This window comes from Patella vulgata, chromosome 1 (genome assembly GCF_932274485.2).
Source record: "Patella vulgata chromosome 1, xgPatVulg1.2, whole genome shotgun sequence".
Taxonomy (NCBI): domain Eukaryota; kingdom Metazoa; phylum Mollusca; class Gastropoda; family Patellidae; genus Patella; species Patella vulgata.
Window position 1 is genome coordinate 7,913,368 of NC_065879.2, and position 22,077 is coordinate 7,935,444.

General features: G+C 35.7%; 1 protein-coding gene and 1 non-coding gene across 3 annotated transcripts in view; both read left to right on the forward strand.

The window, feature by feature from the left end:
* The window catches only part of LOC126808457 (coiled-coil domain-containing protein 180), a 73,394-nt gene extending 60,732 nt beyond the window's left edge, over nucleotides 1–12,662 (forward strand). For both annotated transcript variants that reach the window (XM_050533169.2, XM_050533168.2), the window contains 7 exons: nucleotides 2,443–2,584; nucleotides 4,033–4,177; nucleotides 5,890–6,050; nucleotides 8,382–8,519; nucleotides 8,983–9,094; nucleotides 9,676–9,920; nucleotides 10,915–12,662. In XM_050533169.2, the coding sequence (XP_050389126.1) occupies nucleotides 2,443–2,584; nucleotides 4,033–4,177; nucleotides 5,890–6,050; nucleotides 8,382–8,519; nucleotides 8,983–9,094; nucleotides 9,676–9,920; nucleotides 10,915–11,043 (1,072 nt within the window). In that variant the 3' untranslated portion in view covers nucleotides 11,044–12,662. The remainder of the gene's footprint in view (nucleotides 1–2,442; nucleotides 2,585–4,032; nucleotides 4,178–5,889; nucleotides 6,051–8,381; nucleotides 8,520–8,982; nucleotides 9,095–9,675; nucleotides 9,921–10,914) is intronic.
* Nucleotides 12,663–14,760: 2,098 nt separating this feature from the next.
* Nucleotides 14,761–18,447, forward strand: LOC126815532 (uncharacterized). The gene is made up of 3 exons (XR_008788491.1): nucleotides 14,761–14,874; nucleotides 16,753–16,893; nucleotides 18,309–18,447. It is a non-coding gene; the product is annotated as an uncharacterized LOC126815532 (transcript).
* The last annotated feature ends 3,630 nt before the right edge of the window (nucleotides 18,448–22,077 follow it).

A 22,077-nucleotide genomic window follows, 5' to 3' on the forward strand; every position in this document is an offset into this window, starting at 1 on the left:
ATATGTTATTCCAAATCACAAATAGTTTGTTTCAATAAACAATGAAGATTTTGATTTCCTAACATAGCCACCGTGAATATATAAAAAAATCCAATATGGCCACCATTTCCATGACAACAAATAAACATTTTGCGCTCAAATTATCAAATCTGATTTGGGACATCATATACTAATATTACACTAAATGGCAAGTTTCTGTTATCAATGTAAAATTCTTAGGTAGTGTCCTGCCTTAAGAATTTACTCAAGATTGTTTGCTTATTTTAACTGAAATATAGCCCTTTATTAAACTTTTGTTGTTTTAATGTATCAAATACATCAATAAGAAACTATGTGCAAAGCATTATGTTTGTGGATCAAAGTTAATTCTTATAAACAGTGATTGAGAGTTGAGTATATTCTTAACTTAAAGGAGCTAAATCGCTAACATTTGGGACCTAGAAATTGACAAAAGTAGGTCGCAACACATATAATACTGTAGTATGAATGTATATAAACTGATTTAGACTCAATCGTTTTTGTTTTTACTCCAATTTCAAATCAGTTATATTCGGCGAAATAAGCCAGCAGTCTCAAGCGAGTGCAAATTTCTAGCGTCTGGTTATTCCACTCTACATACGCCGTTTGATTTGGTGCAATGTGTCTAGCCTCGTCCTTCGAGTCTCTTGATACAACTGGGGCTGAAGCGCATTATGGTACACGATTCGTGTACCAATGGTAAAATGTTTATTTTGTCTTAAATATTGGATATCAAAAGCCCATCTTTTTCCGGTAAAGATCACAACATGAATGTTGATTTAATTTGACAAATAAATCGTGTTTTCAATGTTGAAGATTTTGGATGATATTGAGTTAGAGACTTAGCTACTTTAAGTCTGAGAATGCTTTGTGAACTTGGGGCCTGGTTGTTACAGACATCACACAAACAATAGGAATCCTCATCAAGTGACTCATCTCGTTTCTTCGTCAATATTAGGGTCGCCTGTCCAACCTCGTGGGTTTTCTCCGGGTCCTCCGGTTTCCTCCCACTGCTAAAGACCCCTACGCGCAAGCACATTATGTAAATAAAACTAAACCATATGTTAGTCCCGAAATGACCTAGTTTGTGTCTAGTGGACGTTAAACCCCATTTCTCTCTCTCTCTTTCTCTGTCAATATTCCATCTTTTGTACTTTTATTTGCAACACAATCCACCACCAAATTGATGATGTCCTTGCTTCTGATCATAAGTAGTGCTCGTCCACAAAAACACATTTGGAACTAATTTGCAGCAAGTCTTAATATATTTTTTTACGCACATTGGTGTTATGAAGCTTTATGTAGACCGACAGTGGTGGATCCAGGTAGGGGGCCCAGGGGGGACGGCTCCCCCTATATAACAATATAAAAAATTCACTTATTAATCTATTTCTATGAAATGTGTAAATTTGAGCTTTTTGTTGGATGCAGTACAGTGAGAGATTCACTGAAGAAATTAAATGTTATTCTCAGTTCCAGATATGCACCATAATGACCCAATCTAATTAAAATCTATATTTCGTTTTTTATACTTTCGATGGCCTACACTACATGTAGATCTAACAAGTTATAGTGGGAGTTCATGTTCTATGACGTCCGGTACCAAGCAAGCGACATTTGACCCGATTACATCAGTCATTCAATTAACCAATTAGCGACTGCCGTGTATTTTTTTATCTACTTTTACTTTGTTTTGATTTCTATTGCTGCTAATGTCTACCCGCAGTTCCGCACAAAAAAGGTCAAAGGCTCGATTTGACAGACCTTTTGATTGGCTGACCCCTCATTTCAAGCAGAACACGAGTTAAATAACAACGCTTCCAGATCCAAGTGTAGTAAAGACAAGTAAAATCAAAATTTTGAACTATAAAACGAAACGAAATTGGATCTGTGTTTTAATCAGATTGCATAATGACCATTAACATCACATTTTTTAAAAAATTTATCGGAGGGTATTGTCTTTTATTGGGCTGATAGTTAAATACCTCTCATTGATCTGAACTCTCAGACAATGGTCTTGCCCATAGCTAGCGGAGGGACAAAGGGGGCATCCCATCCAATAGTCAGGTCCGTAGCTATTTTTTTTGGGTGGGGGGGGCAGGGCAGCCCAACCAATGGTCAGGCCTGTAGCTAGTGGGGGCCAAGGGGGCAGCCCAACCAATGGCCAGGCCTGTAGCTAGCGGGGGTGGCAGCCCAACCAATGTCACTTAGATTTATGGGGCGCCCATAATGATATTGGCACGTTGGTCATTGGCTTTGTATTGTGGCCAATGGAAAGGGCGCTGTTCGGCGCCCAGCGGGGGCAGCTGCAACACTTGCCCACCCCTCTGCTGCTAGCTACGGCCCTGCAGTATCCTAAGAAAATGATGTCGATGTGAAAATAGCCCCCACTGTTTATTAATCTTATATATGTTATACTTGCAGACGTAATCAGAAGGCCGTAAAGTTTGATAGAAAATATTTGGTTTTTGGTGACAGGGATGAAGATGTAGACTGTGAATATTTTACTGGAATTGTTCGTAAAATTTTACGTGATGCTTTAGATGGTCTTCTAACAACAGCTGATGTAAGTTTCTTTTACGTCTGCGGGGGTTGGATGGCCGAATGGTTAGAACGTGCGCGCTGTATCATAAGACCTGTCATTCCCTGGTTGTACAAGACAAGGAGTAGGGTCGCCTGTCCAACCTTGTGCCTTTTCTCCTTGTGCTATGGTTTCCTCCCACTGCTAAAGACCCCTACGCGCAAGCGAATTATTGAAATAAAATTGAACCACGTTAGTCCCGAAATGTGTTGAGTGGACGTTAAACCCTCTCTCTCTCTCTCTCTCTCTCTCTCTCTCTAAATCCAGATGTGGTTTGAATAAACGTACAGCTGGGGAATCAAAACCACGCCAGTTGACTCAATGACAGACCTTATGATTATACAACAGTCACATTTAACCATTCAACCATCTATCTCCCCCCTCCACTTTTTTTCTAAAAAGAGCGGAGCATTAAAATGTTTGATTAGTAAAATTTATAAATTTTAATGTTTTGTAATTTATACCTTCATTAAAAACTTTGTCTTTTTTCTAATAGAGTGGATCATTAAAGTTGCAATTGCAAATTTTCAAGTTATATTTTTAAAATGTATTAAAATAAAGCCTTAAGATAGATGGTATCCATAAACAGTCCTACTTTGTTAAAGATTAATCCTATAATTCACTTTGCCAGTTGAGAATTTGGCAAAAATATTATTTTTAATTTCAAATTCCAACGTTGGAAAATCGCTGCCCCATGTTGTCAATAGCAAAATAGGGGAGGTAATTGTGTTGTTATTTCCTGTGTCATAGATTTTTAAGGGTGGGAAATAATGCCCATGATCGTATAATAGTGATTTGATAACCTATTAAGCAAAAGACATAGAAATAATTATGTTTTGACTTTCTTAGAAAATTTGAAATTCCCGCTTTAAAATGTTTGAATAGTAAAAATTATAAATCTTTAGAAGATAATCAATCAGATTAAAATACAGACGCCTGGAGGTCGGAGGTCGGGTGTTTGATCCCTGCATTGGCCGAGAAAGTTCATCCAGATTTTCCGGCGTGGTTCTCCCTTGTCAGTGATGCAGGACAGAGGGCCTGACAAGGACAGCTGTCTAGTCGTTCGGATGGGACGAAAAACCGAGGTCCCGTGTACACATTGGCGTGCACGTAAAAGATCCCTTGACAGTTGGAATTCGATATAAGAGTAGGCCGTAGTGCTGCTGTCCGGGCAAAATTTTCCTCATAGCACACTGTTTGGCGTATGCCCGTCTTCATTACCCCAGTTCGGAGCAAAACAGTAGGACGTTAAACCCCATTTCATTTCATTTCATTTCTATTATTTTCATTTTTGTATACTTTTGATGGCCTCCACCTTGTGTAGTAAAGACAACTAAAAATAAAAATTTGAACTATAAAAAAACAACACTAAATAGAATCTATGTTTTGATCATATTGGAAGATACTGTATTGATGTGATCTTTCTTTTTCAGTTATTCTATAAAACTAAGGGAAATCGTCCTGTGACACGACCTCAAGCTCTACAAGAAAGTTTTGATGGTTGTGCAGATGCAGTTGTTCAGAAATTACAGTCGTATTTTAAACAATCTCTTGAATATCATAATGATTGTTTACAAGGTAATCATATATATATACAGCATCGGGGGGTTGGATGGCCGAATGGTTAGAGTGTGCACGTTGTATCGTAATGTCTGTCATTGAGTCAACTGGCATGGTTTCGTTTCCCCAGTTGTATGTGACAAGGAGTAGGGTCGTCTGTCCAACCTCGTGGGTTTTCTCCGGGTCCTCCGGTTTCCTCCCACTGCTAAAATCCCCTATACACAAGCTTATTATTGAAATGAAATAGAACCATATGTTAGTCCCGAAATGACAAAGTTTGTGTTGAGTGGACGTTAAACCCCATTTCTCTCCCTATATTTATATATAGAGCATCAAATTCATGGATTTTATTTTACCTGTATTAGCTGGACATGTCTTACACGAGTTGGCAAACGTCCAACTGGTGACCTAACTCTGGCCTCTATTAACCCCAACTAAAAATGTCTGACAAACAGGTTTTGAAACAGCATCCCTGGTCAAATCGTATCCTAACTAGCTAATGACTTATTTACTTGTCTCTGGACCCTAAGGTCAAGTCGGAGATTTACCTTGACACGAGAATTTACTCGGATCCAAGTCAATACAGATTTTTAAAAATCAATAATTAAAAAAAAACAGCTATGTGGAGCTACATCTCTACAAGGGCCAAAAAAATTCCATCAAAATGTGCTATAAAAAGTTGATTAACGCCCAACTTTGGACTCAATGGTCAAAGGGGTTGTAATAGAGGATTGGTTTATACACCTACCTAAATAGAAGTGTGCCGATGGGTCCTGACCTTAAGCCTGTATTGGTTTCTGTACTGATGTTCTGTAATAGATCCATAATGTGTTTTCAACTGACATTAATATGACTATTGGAGAGACCAGCAAAGTAAAGTGTCCAGTCGCTTGGGTGACCGAATGGTTAGCGTGTGCGCGTTGTATCATAAGGTCTGTCATTGAGTCAACTGGCATGGTTTCGATTCCCCGGTTGTACGTGACAAGGAAAAAGGTCGCCTGTCTAACATTGTGGGTTTTCTCTGGGTCCTCCGGTTTCCTCCCACTGCAAAAGACCCCTACGCGCAAGTGGATTATTGAAATAAAATTGAACCCTATGTTAGTCCCGAAATGACCTAGTTTGTGTCCAGTGGACTTAAACCCCATTCCTCCTCCCTCTCTCTCTCTCTCTCTCTCTCTGGTTTGGATGGTACAAAAAACCTGAGGTCTCATGTATTCCATCAACAGCACATTACAGATCTTCTGACAATTAAAAGTAAAAGCAGACTCCCAGCGCCACTGTCTGGTTAAATTTTCCAGGCCACACCAAATGGCGAAATGAAATGAAATAGGGTTTAAAGTCCTTCTGTTCTGCTCCAATTGGACTAATGGAGACGGGTATACACCTTACAATGTGCTATGAGGGAAATTTTTACCCAACATAGCAGCACTATGGCCTACTCTTAGATCGAATTCCAACTGCCAAGGGATCTTTTACGTGCACGCCAATATATACACGGGACCTCGGTTTTTCGTCCCATACGAACAACTAGACAACTGTCATTGTCATGCCCTCCATCCAGCACCACTGACAAGAGGAAACCACATCGGAAAATCCCAATGAACTTTCTCGGCCAATGCAGGGATCACAAAATGACATATGCCTGACTTTATTATCCTGGTTGGTGCCATAAAGTAAGACGTTAAATTTCATTTGCACAATATTACACTTTCAAGACATGTATATTTCAGAGTTTCGTAAACAGTTAACTGAGTTTGAGCGTCTGGTGTCTCGTGTACCTGATCTTGTGATAAATGATCTAGAAAAATCTCAGATAAACACTGTTCAAGTTGATCGCAAAAATATAGATGATAATTATTCACCACTTTTACTAAAACTTCGACAACAACAGGTTAGTTTGTTTATTAAATTTACTATGAATTATTGTAATAAACCCTGGACTCACTCTATCTGTTAACACCTCGACAACAACAGGTTAGTTTATTTATTAAAGATACATTATGGGAGATTAGATAAAGAGCCGGTAGTTTGCACTATAACAGTTGAAAACTAGATACTGTAAAGGGAATTTGCTGAAAATTTCAGTCAAATTGATCGACTCTGAACTGAGATTTTAGCGATTGAATTTTTGACCTAGCCTTGATCATCATTACTTAAGTCAGTAGGATAAAAAAACATAGTCTCAATTATCCATTTCATGATTTAATTATGAATGGAAGTCGAACAGCAAATCGGAACCTAATCCAATAAACATCGCAGGCTAGCTATTCCATCGAGGGTTGATTATGGTTTGGATAAGTTAATTAATGTCTAATTAATAATTTAGATAATATTTCAGGCCTAAAGAAAAACCTGCAATAGGCAGATTTACATGTAGTTCTAGCATAATGTATGTTTAAATTTACTATGAATTATTGTAATAAACCCTGGACCAGTCTGTCAACACTTGTTCTAGTTACTTTACTAATGTATTCTTCAATCTTTAACGGATACAGACCAAAGCCGATAAGAATCCGTTACTAAAATAACTACACTTGTTCCTGAATGCAATAAAATCTAAATTGTTCATGCCATATAATGAAATTCTGTATGTAGGTTGATATATATCCATGGCTTCAGTCGAAAAAGCTTTTTTATATTTTTGAAAGTAGGGTTCATCATCCTTCATGTGATGGCTGATTTCATTGGCCAAAAATGCTTTACTAATGCTCACTACTTACCCATTAATGTTAGACAATCAAATCTATCATTGTGTTGGAAGCCAGTCTGGAATTCGCGCATTCGCTCCCATTTTTAGCCAAGAAAGTTCAACAGGTGTTTCCAGTGTGGTTTCCCCTTGCCAGTGGTGCAGGATGGAGGGCCTGACAAGAACAGCTATCCAGTCATTCAGATGGGACCAAAAAACTGAGATCCCGTTTACATGTTGATGTGCACATAAAAGATCCCTTGCCAGTTGGAATTTGAAATAAGAGTAGGCTGTAGTGCCACTGTCTGTACAAAATTTCATTATCCCAGTTTGAGTAGAACAGTAGGATGTTAAACCCCATTTCATTTCATTTAATGAACACCATGGACTCGACTATCTAACAATATGACAAATCAATGAGTATTTACGACTGAATTACAAATATTCACATTTTGACTCAATCTGATTAAAACACAGATCCTATTTCGTTTCGTTTTTTATAGTTCAAAATTTCGTTTAACTTGTCTTTACTACACTAGGATCTGGAAGAGTTGTTATATAACAGGCGTTTTTGTTGAAGTGAGGGATAAGCCAATGAAACGGTCTATTACATTGGCACAGAAATGTGGGTAAACCACTAGAAACGTCAACGCTGATTGACTAATCAATGTCTAACGTCATAGGATCAAAAGCCGTTCATAGACCCCTGACACAACCTTCCAGTACAACTGGTCAGATCTTCAAGTAGTGTAGGCCATCGAGATATAAAAAAAAATGAAATGAAATTTAGATCTGGATTTTAATCAGATTGCCTTTGACTTAGCCAACATAATTTCTCATTAGAAATATCTTTTTGTCCGTGAAGTGTCAAAAGGGTGTATCTAAGAATTTCTAAAGATTAAAGGAGCTAAGTCTCTAACTCAATATCATCCAAAATCTTCAACATTGAAAACACGATTTATTTGTCAAATTAAATCAACATTCATGTTGTGATCTTACCGGAAATAGATGGGCTTTTGATATCCAATATTTAAGACAAAATAAACATTTTACCATTGGTACACGAATCATGTACCATAATGCGCTTTAGCCCCAGTTGTATCAAGAGGGACGAGGCTAGACACATTGCACCAAATCAAACGGCGTATGTAGACTGGAATAACCAGACGCTAGAAATTTGCACTCGCTTGAGATTGACGGCTTATTTCGCCGAACATAACTGATTTGAAATTGGAGTAAAAACGGAAACCATTGAATGTAAATCAGTTTATATACATTCATATTACAGTATTATATGCATTGCGACCCACTTTTGTCAATTTCTAGGTCCCAAATGTTAGCGATTTAGCTCCTTTAAGAAATATAACCTTTTGCATTTCAAAATTTCCACAAATCAGGATACAACATTTGGACACATGATACCCAAAACAGTTCTAATTGGCTTAGAGATACACAGATTAGACAGAAATGTGCATATTAATTTCCCAAGATACACCCTTTTGACACTTCACCAACGTTTTCTCTCTTCTTTTATAGAATGAACATCAGAATTCACTACGTCCAACTCTCGGCCATCCACATCAAAAAGAAAGTTTAATGGCGCTTTGTGAGAAAGAAAATAAACGTCATGAAGAATATCTGGAACTAGTAGAAAAGCGTTCTCAAGAATTACAGGTAAACACCAAACGCCAGCACATAAGACACCTGTTACAGACTTTGTCATGTACAAATTATCAAACTACTTATAATTATATACCAGCCTGGACGGAAGACACAAATTCTCTGTGACTGCTGCTTTAAGTCCAGGATCAAACTTAAGATTCTCATTTAGACAGAAAATGTGGTCTGTTGTTGCAAGGGGGCTTGAATGGCCGAATGGTTAGCGCCTGGCGTGGTTTTGATTTCTCATTTGTACGTGACAAGGAGTAGGGTCGCCTGTCCAACCTCGTGGGTTTTCTCCGGGTCCTCCAGTTTCCTCCCACTGCTAAAGACCCCTACTCACAAGAGAATTATTGAAATAAAATTGAACCATATGTTAGTCCCGAAATGACCTAGTTAAACCCCTTCTCCCTCTTTCTCTTTCTCTGGTCAGATTTCTCAGTTTTATAAGCTTTTCTATATTTTTTTTCTGTGGTAGAATTGTGTTGTTGAACATAGTGAGAAGTTTATAGAAGTTTTATCTCGTACAACAGAGAATCAATTATTACAGCTAGATAATCAGATTGTTGTTGACGAAGTCAAAAAAGGACGTAAGTATTCTGGGTTTTTTATAGCGTTATTACTAAATTCTATTGATTCTCAGGTAAGAATAAATGATATTATTCAGGATTTTTTTTATAGCGTTATAACTAAATTGAATTGATTCTCGGGTACGAATAAATGGTGTTAATTATCCTTTATCTCAGACGCTTAAGTTGAACTGGTTTAAAAACCCTGGGTATCGTTAATAACATGCCAATTTCCTACACATGAACATTTCATATGGGCGGCTTATCTGACGGGCCCCATTTCACACGCAAAGAGATACACCGTCAAAAGTGAAAATGGATGTTTTTGATTTTTGTCTTAATAATGAGTAATTGCTCCACCAATCCACAGACATTCAGCAATTCTTCGTGGCGTGCTTCTAATCAACCGCCCAATCACGATTTGGGGCAATCTGACCCACTACTCTTGGGGTGTTGTGGGTTGGCCCCTAAAGCGAATTATTGAAATAAAATTGGCCCGGAAATGACCTAGTTTGCATCGAGTGGATGTTAAACCCCATTTTTTTCTCTCTCTCTCTCTCTCTCACACATGGGGCTTTAATGTTGTTTTCATTTCCTTCAAGGTGTTCCTCCATCGCGATATCCTACCAGTGAATTATTGAGACGTAAAGCTGCCGGAGAAAGCCTAGAAGATGGAGAAGAAATGGGGATGATTCCAAGAGGAAGGGGAACATGGCCTGGTCTTCCTATCAATGAGATGAAAGTAAATCTTTCTGAAGATGCCCAAGAGTTAACAGCTACTGTAACTACATTAAAAACTACACTGGCTCATCAAGCCGTTATCATGGCACGAGAACAAGCTTTTGAGGTAACTTTTCCTTTTTTTTTAAAGAAAGATTTTATTCACAAGGCAAAATGCCTATTTCAGACCCCTATCCCTAGGTAACTTAATTGGGGGATGCAAATTGTCGGCTGGTTGGGGAGGTTCGGGAATTTCCAGAGTCCCCAATGGCTGCTTTATATAAATGAGTCTTTTGAGGTATACTAAGCCTTTTTATGAGGCTGAACTTAGATCCAATATACCTTTTAACCCTCTAAAGATAGGTTGCCATCCAACATACGCCCACAGCAGCGAAATCGCCCACGCGGTCAACTAGGGTTGTCGCATATTTAATCTTTTGTAGGTAATGGGGGGGGGGGGGAGGGGGGCATTTAAATAATGCATATAAATTTCATACAGATCAGATGATAACTTTAATCAATCGAGTGTTCACAAGGTTCAACAAAGTGAAACAAGGGTTATTATAACTCTAGACGTAATTAACGGAAATGGCTGAAATTCAAAAAGCTTCTACATTTCACTAATTCAAATGATGCATATAAATTTCATACAGATAGGATGATAACTCTTGTCGTTAGAGCATTCATAGGGTTCAACAAGGTGAAACAAGGGCAATAACTTTGTACACAACCTATTATACTACTGATTCTTAGAAATTTCTTGAATTTAATAAAAAAAAATCAAAAAAAATCCATGAATGAAAATTTGGCTCAGGATGTTGCTGACTGATGTTCTCTAAGTTATTGCCCTTGATTTAGCAATGAAAGCACTTGAGTCGAATGCTGGTATTTGCCAATGAGAAAGTTGTGGAATTTTTTGCTCATTAAATTCATAAGAATGTGTATAGTGTTGTAGAATTAAGTTGGGCTGCAGCCTAAAGCCTATGATAGTTTGATGTCAGAAAACCACAAATTTTTATTAACATATCAGCATTTTTTGTGTAAAAAAATCCATGAAACACTCAAAATTATAAATCTATAGAAAAGAACACAAAATCATTATTTTGATTGCTCTATTTCAGAACTATAAGGCAGAATTCTATAACTCATTACAAGACATTCGCAAAGCAAAGGACCTGTTAATCAAGGCTGAAGAAAGATGGACAGACAGTTGGAAAAAATCTGTTCAGAAAGTTGAAGAATTGTATTAAATCACATTGCTGTTATTAATTTTAACAAGTTTCGCCATTTTCGAGATTTCACGTCATAAAATCAGCATTAATTTTGACTGTTTGGGCTGTTTTTAAATTGAAGACATACAAGACTCTGACTTTCAAGAATTGATACTATCCGTCCTTTGTATCATATCGAATTGATTAGTTATTGTATTTCTATTGCAGAACTTAAGCAAAATTTTAATAAGGGTCTTATTTGTAATATATTTCAGCATTAATCTTTTGTGATATTAACAGCATTACAAATTTATTTTGTCTGGGGAAGCGCGTAAAAAAATAAAATAGACCTCTAAGCTTATTGTCCAACATATTTCAATATACCGACAGGGAGAATGTATCCATTAACTGTGATATAAGTTTTAAATTGTTTATATAATATGTTTTATATATTTATCACTAAATTATTGTATTATTTGATTTTTTTTTTTTTTTTTATATCTATTTTATTCATATTTCATGAGAATCTTTGTATTAAAAACGTTTATCAGTTAGGCCAAGCTATTTTAATTCCTTGTTTTTCATGGTCTTGATAAATCTTTACTGACTTGAATCACGGGAAAGATATTTGGTTAAAATTCCAAAACTGAAAAATTTGGAACTGAAAAGGCTTTTAAACGGCACAACCAAGAAGTTTTGGTTTTTAAATAAATCTTTTTTCCCCCCGACGAAATCAACAGGTAAATTTTTACACAGGTGTTACATAGAACAGAAAATCATTTAGATGTGGCCTTATAATAACATCAGCATTTGTTAGACCTGGCATGGTAAATCAGCATTTGTTTAAGACATCAGCATTACCTCTGAATCATTGTCGTGGTAAAAGCCTAAGAACCAATTAAATCTATAACTAAATATCAAAGATGATAACTAGAATGATCTTAAATTTATTATTGGTTTGTAACAACTTGAAGCAAACAATTTTAACTTTAGGACAGTCTCTGATTTTACAGGGTGTGGCAAATATCCATGGATTGAATTATGTAAATCAATGCTTAAGTTATTGATCTTCACTTAATTAATATTTAAAATCAAAATATTGAGCCATTCAGAAATAAAGTTTATTATAAGTGTGACTTGATAATCAGGACAATCCCTTACCAGTTTTATAGACATGATTATCTTGGCCCTTATCTTTGCACGATATTGGGGAAGCGGAAACTGAAAGGTTGTCTTTCTTCTAAAAAGTATTACAGAGCTTGAGCTGATTGTACTTAAGACTCGGATAAAGGTTTTGCAAGAGTCTTTCTATCCAAATTAAGCACTTTTATTCACTAAAATATATCTGGAATGGCTTCTTTATGTTTCATACTAGGGTTGCAGCTGACAAAATTGTGTCAATTAGGAATATATTTATTTCAAACTCGTATAGTTTACAATGCAAAATAAAAAACACTACTAGTCTCTGAATTCTGAAAAGAAACATTTGATATGTTTTATTTTATTATATTGCAGACAAATTTCTGGAACACAGATAGTAACGTAATCTGCTATACACATTCAAACCAATATTGCTGTTTAAAAATGAATTTACCGGATGTGAAAATTTATAGTTAAAGATATGAAATATTGTTTATAAAATAAATCATTTACATAAGAAATAATATGTTGTTCTGCTTTCTTTGTTATTTGATTCCCTGGTTGTACATGACAAGGAGTAGGGTCGCCTGTCCAACCTCTTGGGTTTTCACCAGGACCTCCGATTTCCTCCAACTGCTGAAGACCCCTATGTGCAAGTGAATTATTGAAATAAAATTGAACCATGCTAGCCCCTCTCTCTCTCCCTCTCTCTCTCTCTCTCTGTAAAAAATCAAATGGAAGTATTTCTGGACTGATTTTTTAGAGATTCGAACTTGCACAATAATGTAATTTGCAAGGGATACTTCAGCCTCTCAAAGGACATTCAGCGACTTGAAGCACTAAAAATTGTAGAAAGGACGAAAGGTACAACTTCTGTACAATTCTGGTATATATCTAGCCTATAGGCCTAGTCAATATATATGAAGCAGTAATTTAAATCATTAATGTTACTGCCACACAGGGATTCACATTTCACACTTTCTCCGCATAATAAAGATAAGCTGCTAGTGAAAAATACCCCCACAGCATCTGAGACACGGAGTTGTTCAAGCAATCCATAAAGTTTGTTGCACAATCTGGTTAAAACACAGATCCTATTTCGTTTCGTTTTTTATAGTTCAAAATTTCGTTTTACTTGTACTACACTAGCTAGGATTTGAAAGAGTTGTTATATTACTGGCGTTTTGATTAAAGTGAGGAATTAGCCAATGAAACGGGTTGTTATGTCGAATTCTTGGCGTGCTCAGCTGCACGGAACTGTGGGTAAACCCCTAGAAACGTCTTCGCTGATTGATTAATCAATGTCTGGCGTCATAGGGTCAAAAGCCACTCGTGTGACCCCTGACACAACCTCCCAGTACAACTGGTCAGATCTTCATGTAGTGTAGGTCATCGAAAGTATGAAAAAAAACCGAACCAAATATTATAGATCTGTATGTTAATCAGATTGTTTTTTTGCATGAATATGTGTGTGAGTTAGTTGTATTTTACGTCCGCTTCCACCGAGGTGATATCGCAGACAAGTTGCATGAATCTTTTGGTAGGCTATATATAGGCCTAACCGTTTAAAGAGCAAAATCTTCATATTGTAAAATGTCTGTGGTGCATTGACAAGAAATTACTACATATGGCATTAACTCTGGAAGTAGGTCTATCTAGAATAATAATACGTCTTTTTAAATCGGATAAAAATTTTGACCTCTATAGGGTCCACAAGCTAAAAACGCGATTTTTCGTACAATATTCAGGGGCCATAATTCAGGAAGTTATGGTCCGATATGCGCGAATATCGAAAGGAACCGAGATCTTTGGTTTATAAACTTATATTTCAAGTTTCAACAAAATCGGATAAAAATTGTCACTTCTATAGGGTCCACAACCTTGATATACCATATTTTTACGCTATTTAAATTTGAGAACGAACGGCGGCCATTTTGTCTGTCAATTTTGGGCCGATGTTCACAAAATTCGAACTCAGCCGTCCTTAGGGTGTAACGGTGATATAATAATACGGTTTTTTAAATCGGATAAAAATTATGACCTCTATAGGGTCCACAAGCTAAAAACGCAATTTTTCGTACAATCAGGGGCCATAATTCAGGAAGTTACGGTCCGATATGCGCGAATATCGAGAGGAACCGAGATCTTTGGTTTAGGCTATATTTCAGGTTTCAACAAAATCGGATAGGCCTTAAAATTGTGACTTCTATATATTGTCCACAAGCTAAAAACGTGATTTTTCGTACAAACATGGGGGCCATAATCCATGAAGTTTCGATCCGATACATGCCAATATCGAAAACAGCCGAGATCATTTGGAGAAAAACCTATATTTCAAGTTTCGTCAAAATCGGATAAGAATTGTGACCTGTAGAGTGTCCACAAACAAATTGTGGACGGGCGGACGTCGGGACGGAGGGGCGACGACAATATACGTCCACATGAAAATGTGGGCGCATAAAAACAAATTGAAAGAATCTTTTATTCACATGAATTAGGGCAGATTGTACAACAAAGTTAACTGCAATAATTTCAAAACATTTAATTTTTTAAATGGATCCGGGCGCCCTCGGCCCCATCTACGCCACTGTCCAGGAGTGACTCGATTGACAAAGGGAAATAACTCCAATTCTTCAGTAATAAAGAAACAAGATGGAAGTTAAAGGTTAAAAGCAGACGAAGTTCGAACGTGTTCTACAGTCTCTGTGCCAGTTTGTGGTAATATAAAATGTAAGAACCCGTGAGAAACATATATTTATCTTCCATGATAACATTTCCATTGATCAAGTTTCCAGAAAATATTTAAATGGAGATAACAAAAAGTGTTCAACTTCAGACGACCTCTCGTCATGAATATGAAGATGAGATTATGATTATTATCTTTTATGTCGAATGAATCGTGGGGACATCGTTATGTCCGGTACTAGACCAGAAAGCAGAATTTAATCTGAATACTGCATGATTATAAACATATTCAATACAAGGTATGAAAAACCTCACGTTATCGTTGGTTATTTGACGTACCGGTACCGTATTGATACAGATACTGAAATAGGCTACACAACGGTGGATAGGCGACTGTAGACGAAATGAAATCAGCTGGGTCAGACTATGTTTCAGCTGGACTCTCATTGACAGTGGTGCAGGACGAAGGGCCTGTCAAGGTACAGTGTCTAGTCGTTTGGATGGGACGATAAAAAAAGGTCCTGTGTAGGCTACATGTTATGATGCTAAAAGTACTAAAAGAAAAGAAGCCTTGGCTTGACAGTTGGAATTCAAAATCAGAGTATTTTACCAGTAGAAACACCACTATCCAGGCAAAACTTTTCTCATAGCACAATGACAATGACATGGTGTATGCCCGTCTTCATTTGCCAGTTGGTGCAGAAATGAAGGATGTATATAAACCTCATTTCATTTCATTTTACATGAATTTAATTCTAAATAGATTAAGGTTCAAATCAAATCATTCCTTTATAAGTAACAATGTCAGGTAAACTGTGAGGTAAATCTGTCGATTAAATAACCTAGGCCTACACTACAGTAGGCCTATAAATAATGAAAGCTTAAATAAATCAACAAAATTGTGATCGTCAATTGAAAGACTTAAAAGATACATTATGGGAGATTCGATAACGAGTTGGTAGTTCTCACTATAATAGTTAAAAACTAGATAACGTAAAGGCAATTTGCTGAAAATTTCATTCAAATTGATCTACTATGAACCGAAAACTAAGCGAATGAAATTTCTGCCTAGCCTCGGTCATCATTACTAAAGTCAGTACGATAAACAGCATAGTCTCGATTATCCATTTAATCGTTTAATCGAGAAGGAAAGTTATGCAGTAAATCGGCTCACAATCCACTTAAAATCGCAGGCTAGCGATGCCATCTAGAGTTGATTATGGTCTGGATAAGTTAATTAATGTCTAATTAATAATTTAGATAACATTTCAGGCCTAAAGAAAGACCTGCAATAGACAGATTTACCTCTTGCATAATGTATGTTTAACTGAACACTTGTCTTGTTGAAGGTCAATGATTGGGATTTTTCATAATAAATGAGATGGTTTTCAATAAGATGATGTACAGGTCACAATTCTATGGAATACAATTTCTGCTTATTATTACTTAGTCATTATCAAGCAATGATAAGATGTGAAAATATAACAAGGCAATATATACAAGTTCACTTCACAACAATACTTGGTTAATGCTGACCAACATAATATAACATAAGATTAATTTGATTAAATTGGTAATTGTTTTCTTGATGAAAGTAATAAGGTCTGTTTAAACATAATGGGGAAGTTGGATGGCTGAATGGTTAGCGTGCGCGCGCTGTATCATACAGTCTGTCATTGAGTCGACTGGCGTGGTTTCGAATCCCCGGTTGTTTGTGGCAAGGAGTAGGGTTGCCTGTCCAACCTCGTGGGTTTTCTCCGGGTCCTCCGGTTTCCTCCCACTGCTAAAGACCCCTACGCGCAAGCGAATTATATAAATAAAATTAAACCATATGTTAGTCCCGAAATGACCTAGTTTGTGTCGAGTGGACGTTAAACCCCATTTCTCTCTCTCTCTCTTAAACATAATGTTACTATTTTGTAGGAATATATCAATGGATGTTATGGAAGAAGGATGTGGGAGATATTTCCATAATTATGGTAGATGTGTTGAAAAATTCCCACAAACATGGCAAATAGACTGTCTTCAACAAAAATTGAAACTTAATAAATGTGCTGACTCTAAGTAAGAGAAATTGATTAGAAGATATAGATTTTGATACCAGGACCCGTAGTATGGTTTATCCCCTTTTTTAAATTTCATTAAAGATACATTATGTAAGATTTAGATAAAGAACTAGCCATTCTTGCTATAATAATGTAGTTCGAAAGTAGATGATGTAAAAAATGAATAATTTGAAAATTTCATTCAAATTACTCTATTGCAAGCGAAGATATTAGCCTTTGAAGGTTTGACAGACGTGTGCAATAATTTCAACCACTGTACTGGTTGATCGAAGCTAAGTCTCGGTCCTCCATATTTGATTAAATCAAAGTATCGCTGAACCATTCTAATCTATTTAATATCAGAGAAAATCTGAAGCCATCGAGAGTTGATTAAGGCCTGAATCAGTTAATTAATGTCTAATTAATACTTTATATAACATTTTAGGCCTAAAGAAAGACCTGCCATAGGCAGATTTACCTCTTGCATAATGTATGTTTAATTAAAGATATATTATAGGAGATTAAATAAAGAGCTGGCAGTTCCCACTATAATAGTTCAAAACTAGATAATGTAGAGGGAATTTGCTTAAAATTTCAGTCAAATTGATCCACTCTGAACCGAGAATTTAGTGATTGAATTTTGGGCCTAGCCTTGATCATCATTACTATAGTCTCGATCATCCATTTTTTTATTTTATTCATGAATGAGCGTTGAGCAGCAGATCGGATCCAAATCCAGTAAATATCACAGGCTAGTGATGACATCATGGTCTGGATAGGTTTATTAGGTTAATTAATGTCTAATTAATAATTTAGATAACATTTCAGGCCTAAAGAAAGAAAGACCTGCAATAGGCAGATTTTGCCCTTGCATAATGTATGTTTAATGATTTGTACCATTTATTCATGGCATAGATCAATAGGGATGCAAATTTTAAAAATTAAGTCACTGAAGTGGATCCTATATCCATTCATGTCTACATTTTTACTTGGGTTTGCTGTGGGTCCACTAAGGTGGGTTTGGGTGGGCTAATGGTATAATGTGTGTGTGCAGGTTAGATCTTAAGGTCTGTAATTGGGTCAAGTGGCCCTGTTTCAATCCCACTCTTATATGTGTCAATGAGTAGGGTGCCTGTTGAACTTGTTTCTCCATGTTCTAAACCCTCTATCTTTCTCTCTCTCTCTCTCTCTCTTTCTTTCTCTCTCCCCCATTAAACTGCCATTTCTCTCTCTCCCCCAATTGGCCATTCATATGTAATGTTTTTCATTAGACTTTGGTCTTAATGGATATATCAGTCATTGTTTTTTAAGGGGAGCGATCACTACTTCATTAGTGCCTGACATTTTGTCAGGTACATGTAAAACCGTTATTTCCAGGCCTGCATATCTGTGTATTCATCATTTCTATTTTTTATTTTGTTGGGTTTATTTCAGTCCATTAGTTGTAGAAGTTAAGAGGAAATGTGCTAATGAGTTTCAACATTATGATAAATGTGCACATAGAAACCAAGATAATTTAGACAAATGTATAGAACAGTTTCATGCCTTTGATATCTGTGCTGAGAAGATAGCCAAGAAAATAAGTAAATGATTTATTATGTTGAATTCTTTTTTTTTTTAATATAAAAACCTGTTGCATAATCTGTAACAAACTGGTATTTTTGACTGAAAAATAATGGCATTTTTGACTGAAACATATTGGGTTTTTTTTTTTGACTGAAACATATTGGTTTTTTTGGACTGAAACATATTGGTATTTTGGACTGAAACATAGTGGTATTTTTTGTACTGAAACATATAGGTATTTTGTACTGAAACATATAGGTATTTTTGACTGAAACATATTGGTATTTTTGACTGAAACATAGTGGTATTTTTGACTGAAACATAGTGGTATTTTTGACTGAAACATATGGTGCGACTGAACCATAATGGTGTTTCTGACTGAAACATAATGGTATTTTGGACTGAAACATATTGGTATTTTGGACTGAAACATATTGGTAATTTTGACTGAAATATATTGGTGTTTTTGAATGCAACATAATGATATTATTGACTGAAACATAGTGGTGTTTTAAACTGAAACATAGTGGTGTTTTAGACTGATAACTTGGTGTTTTAGACTAAAACATAGTGGTGTTTTAGACTAAAACATAGTGGTGTTTTAGACTAAAACATAGTGGTGTTTTAGACTAAAACATACTGGTGTTGATAACTTGGTGTTTTATATTGATAACTTGGTGTTTTAGACTGAAACATAGTGGTGTTTTAGACTGAAACATAATGTTTGTTTTTTTCATTGAAACATGTTGCTATTCTTGAATGAAACATGTTGTTGTTTTGACTTAAAATTTTAACAGCAGGAAATTGTTATAATAATGTTTAATTTTCTTATGAGAAAGTCATCAGTTATCAAATAAAACAGATTCTTCAATATTATCGTAAATTATTAATCAACTTACCCAAATATTTAGAAACAAATGTAGTAAATATATCACTGACCTTTTGGCAAATTTATAAAAGAAAGTTGTAAGAGAAATGGATATTATGTGATATTAATTTTTCTAAAAATTCAAAATTCATCTCTTTTAAGGAAGCAAACAGTCTTCAACATCCACAATAAACATATTATGTGATATTAATTTTAAAAAAATTCAAAATTCTTCTCTTTTCAGGAAGCAAACAGTCTTCTACATCCACGATAAACAGTAAAGGTGTTTCTTGATAGTAATAAATCGTTAGATAAAATAAAGAGTATTAAATATTCAGTATAAAACATACAGAGTGAAAGGGAACATTTTTATTTTGTCAATCTACTAACAATCTGATTAAAACACAGATCCTATTCGTTTCGTTTTTATAGTTCAAAATTTCGTTTTACTTGTCTTTACTACACTAGGATCTGGAAGAGTTGTTATATGATGTGAGGAATTAGTCAATGAAATGGTCTGTTATGGCGAGTTTTTTGACGTGAGATACACAGAACTGTGGGTCACCGACTAGAAACATAAACGCTGATTGGTTAATCAAATGTCTGACGACATAGGGTCAAAAGCCACCGTTATGACCTCTTACGCGACCTTCCACTACAACCGGTCAGATCTTCATGTAGTTTAGGCCATCGAAAGTATAAAAAAACACGAAATGAAATATAGATCTGTAGTTTAATCAGATTGATCTGCTAAGGGATACAGTCAAGTTTACAAGGAATATTTGCAGCCATAAAACCAATATAATGATGTTCTAATTGTTTCGTGGATTAGAAATAAAAAATATCAAGATATAGATGTTTGGTTAACCAGGAAAAAAACAAAACTTATTTATAAATGTGATTGTTTTCTTGTCAACTTGTTTGTGATATATTTTATAAATATATTTATAATTTTTGAAAAAAGGTTGTATATATGTATCTTTTTGTTTTTATTGAAAATTGTGCACAGGTAAAATTGTGCACAGGTGACCCTATACAAAATGTTGGATATTGGTAGCTAGCTCTACAGCAGACAAATACCAACACAAAAAAAAAAAATAGACACACATTTCGGAATTAATATCTAAACGAATTTAGTCAAAAAGAAACTATCCGGTTTCCTCCCCCACTGCTAAAGACCCTTACGTGCAAGCGAATTATTGAAATAAAATTGAACCCTGTGTTAGTCCCGAAATGACCTAGTTTAGTGGATGTTAAACCCCATCTCTCTCTCCAAAAAAAAAACTAAGCTTATTATCATTAAAGTGTAGGAATCCTACAAATTTGTTTACACTAGCACTATAAAATACAGAAAAGTTGTATAAACTTTGCTATATATGTTATTTTACATGACTGAATGACCAAAATAGAACTACGTTTTTCTGTTCGAGTCATTTATTTCAGCGTTAGTTTATGTAGTCAGGACTTATTCCATAAATACATCATTGATGATTTGTGAGGGTTGCCTATATCGAATTTATTTAGGAAAAGTCATGCCTTTCAATGTATATGTTAGGTGCAAGCTGGTGCGCAGATTGCCAACTTTGCGCTGATTACCCCTGGATGTTTTTAGAGATGCTCACATGCAAGATTTCTAATATATGCGTGAATCTAGTCTCGCGATGATAGTCTATTTGAGTATTAGGGCTACATTATGGCATTTTGTCAAAATGACAAATTAACCCACCTGTTCCTTTAAGACGGTGGTGTTATGTGATTGCAAGGATTCCCATTTTGCGTTCTTTTAATTGGAGTTGTCTCCCTTCATTTGATTACCAACCACAGATTTGTTCTTTATTCCAATGTTTTTTTATTTGTTATTTTAACTCAAAAGTTTGTGCTTGTTGCAGAATTAGGACATAACTATTTGATTACAGACAAAACACATTTATGCTCAAAACAGCATTTGGTGGATGTCCCTGTAAGCTATATCCTGTGCAGACATCATTTAATTTTTGGCATTTTGCAGTCTGGATTGTATATCTATGGTCAGGCATAGAAAGCAATTGGCTATTAGGCCAAATGACTCTAAGATGATGGACACTGATGTCAAGAATAATTGATAAAATATTTGCTCTGATCAAATTCTGTTTAATCAGTCACCATGTTTACCTTCTCCTAGCATTAAACCCCATTTTATTTCATTTACCTCTCAGCATTAAACTCTATTTTGGGGGGTTGGATGGCCGAATGGTTAGCACATGTGCGCTGTATCATAAGGTCCGTCATTGAGTCAAATGGCGTAGTTGTACGTCACAAGGAGTAGGGTTGCCTGTCCAACCTTGTGGGTTTTCTCTGGGTCCTCCCACTGCTAAAGACCCCTATGTGCAAGCAAATTATTGAAATAAATTAAACTATGTGTTAGTCCCAAAATGATCTAGTTGTGTCGAGTGGACGTTAAACCCCATTTTTCTCTCTCTCTCTAAAGTTTAGAGTCTAAACTCCATTTTATTTAATTATTTCTCCCATTCCCACCAGTAAACCTAATTTTATTTCATTTCCTTTCTCCCACCATTAAAGCCCAGTTTATTTCATCTACCCTCCCCCAGCATTTTATTTCATTTACCTTTTCAAAGTAAATATTATAGGCATTTTGTAATGAGATCATTATAGTAATGACAGTGATGGTTTCAAATACAAAAAGATGGTTTGAAAAAGAATTCATATGAACGAATTTTGAAAATATATACTTGTATTTTAATGATTGTAATTACATATATAATCAACAGT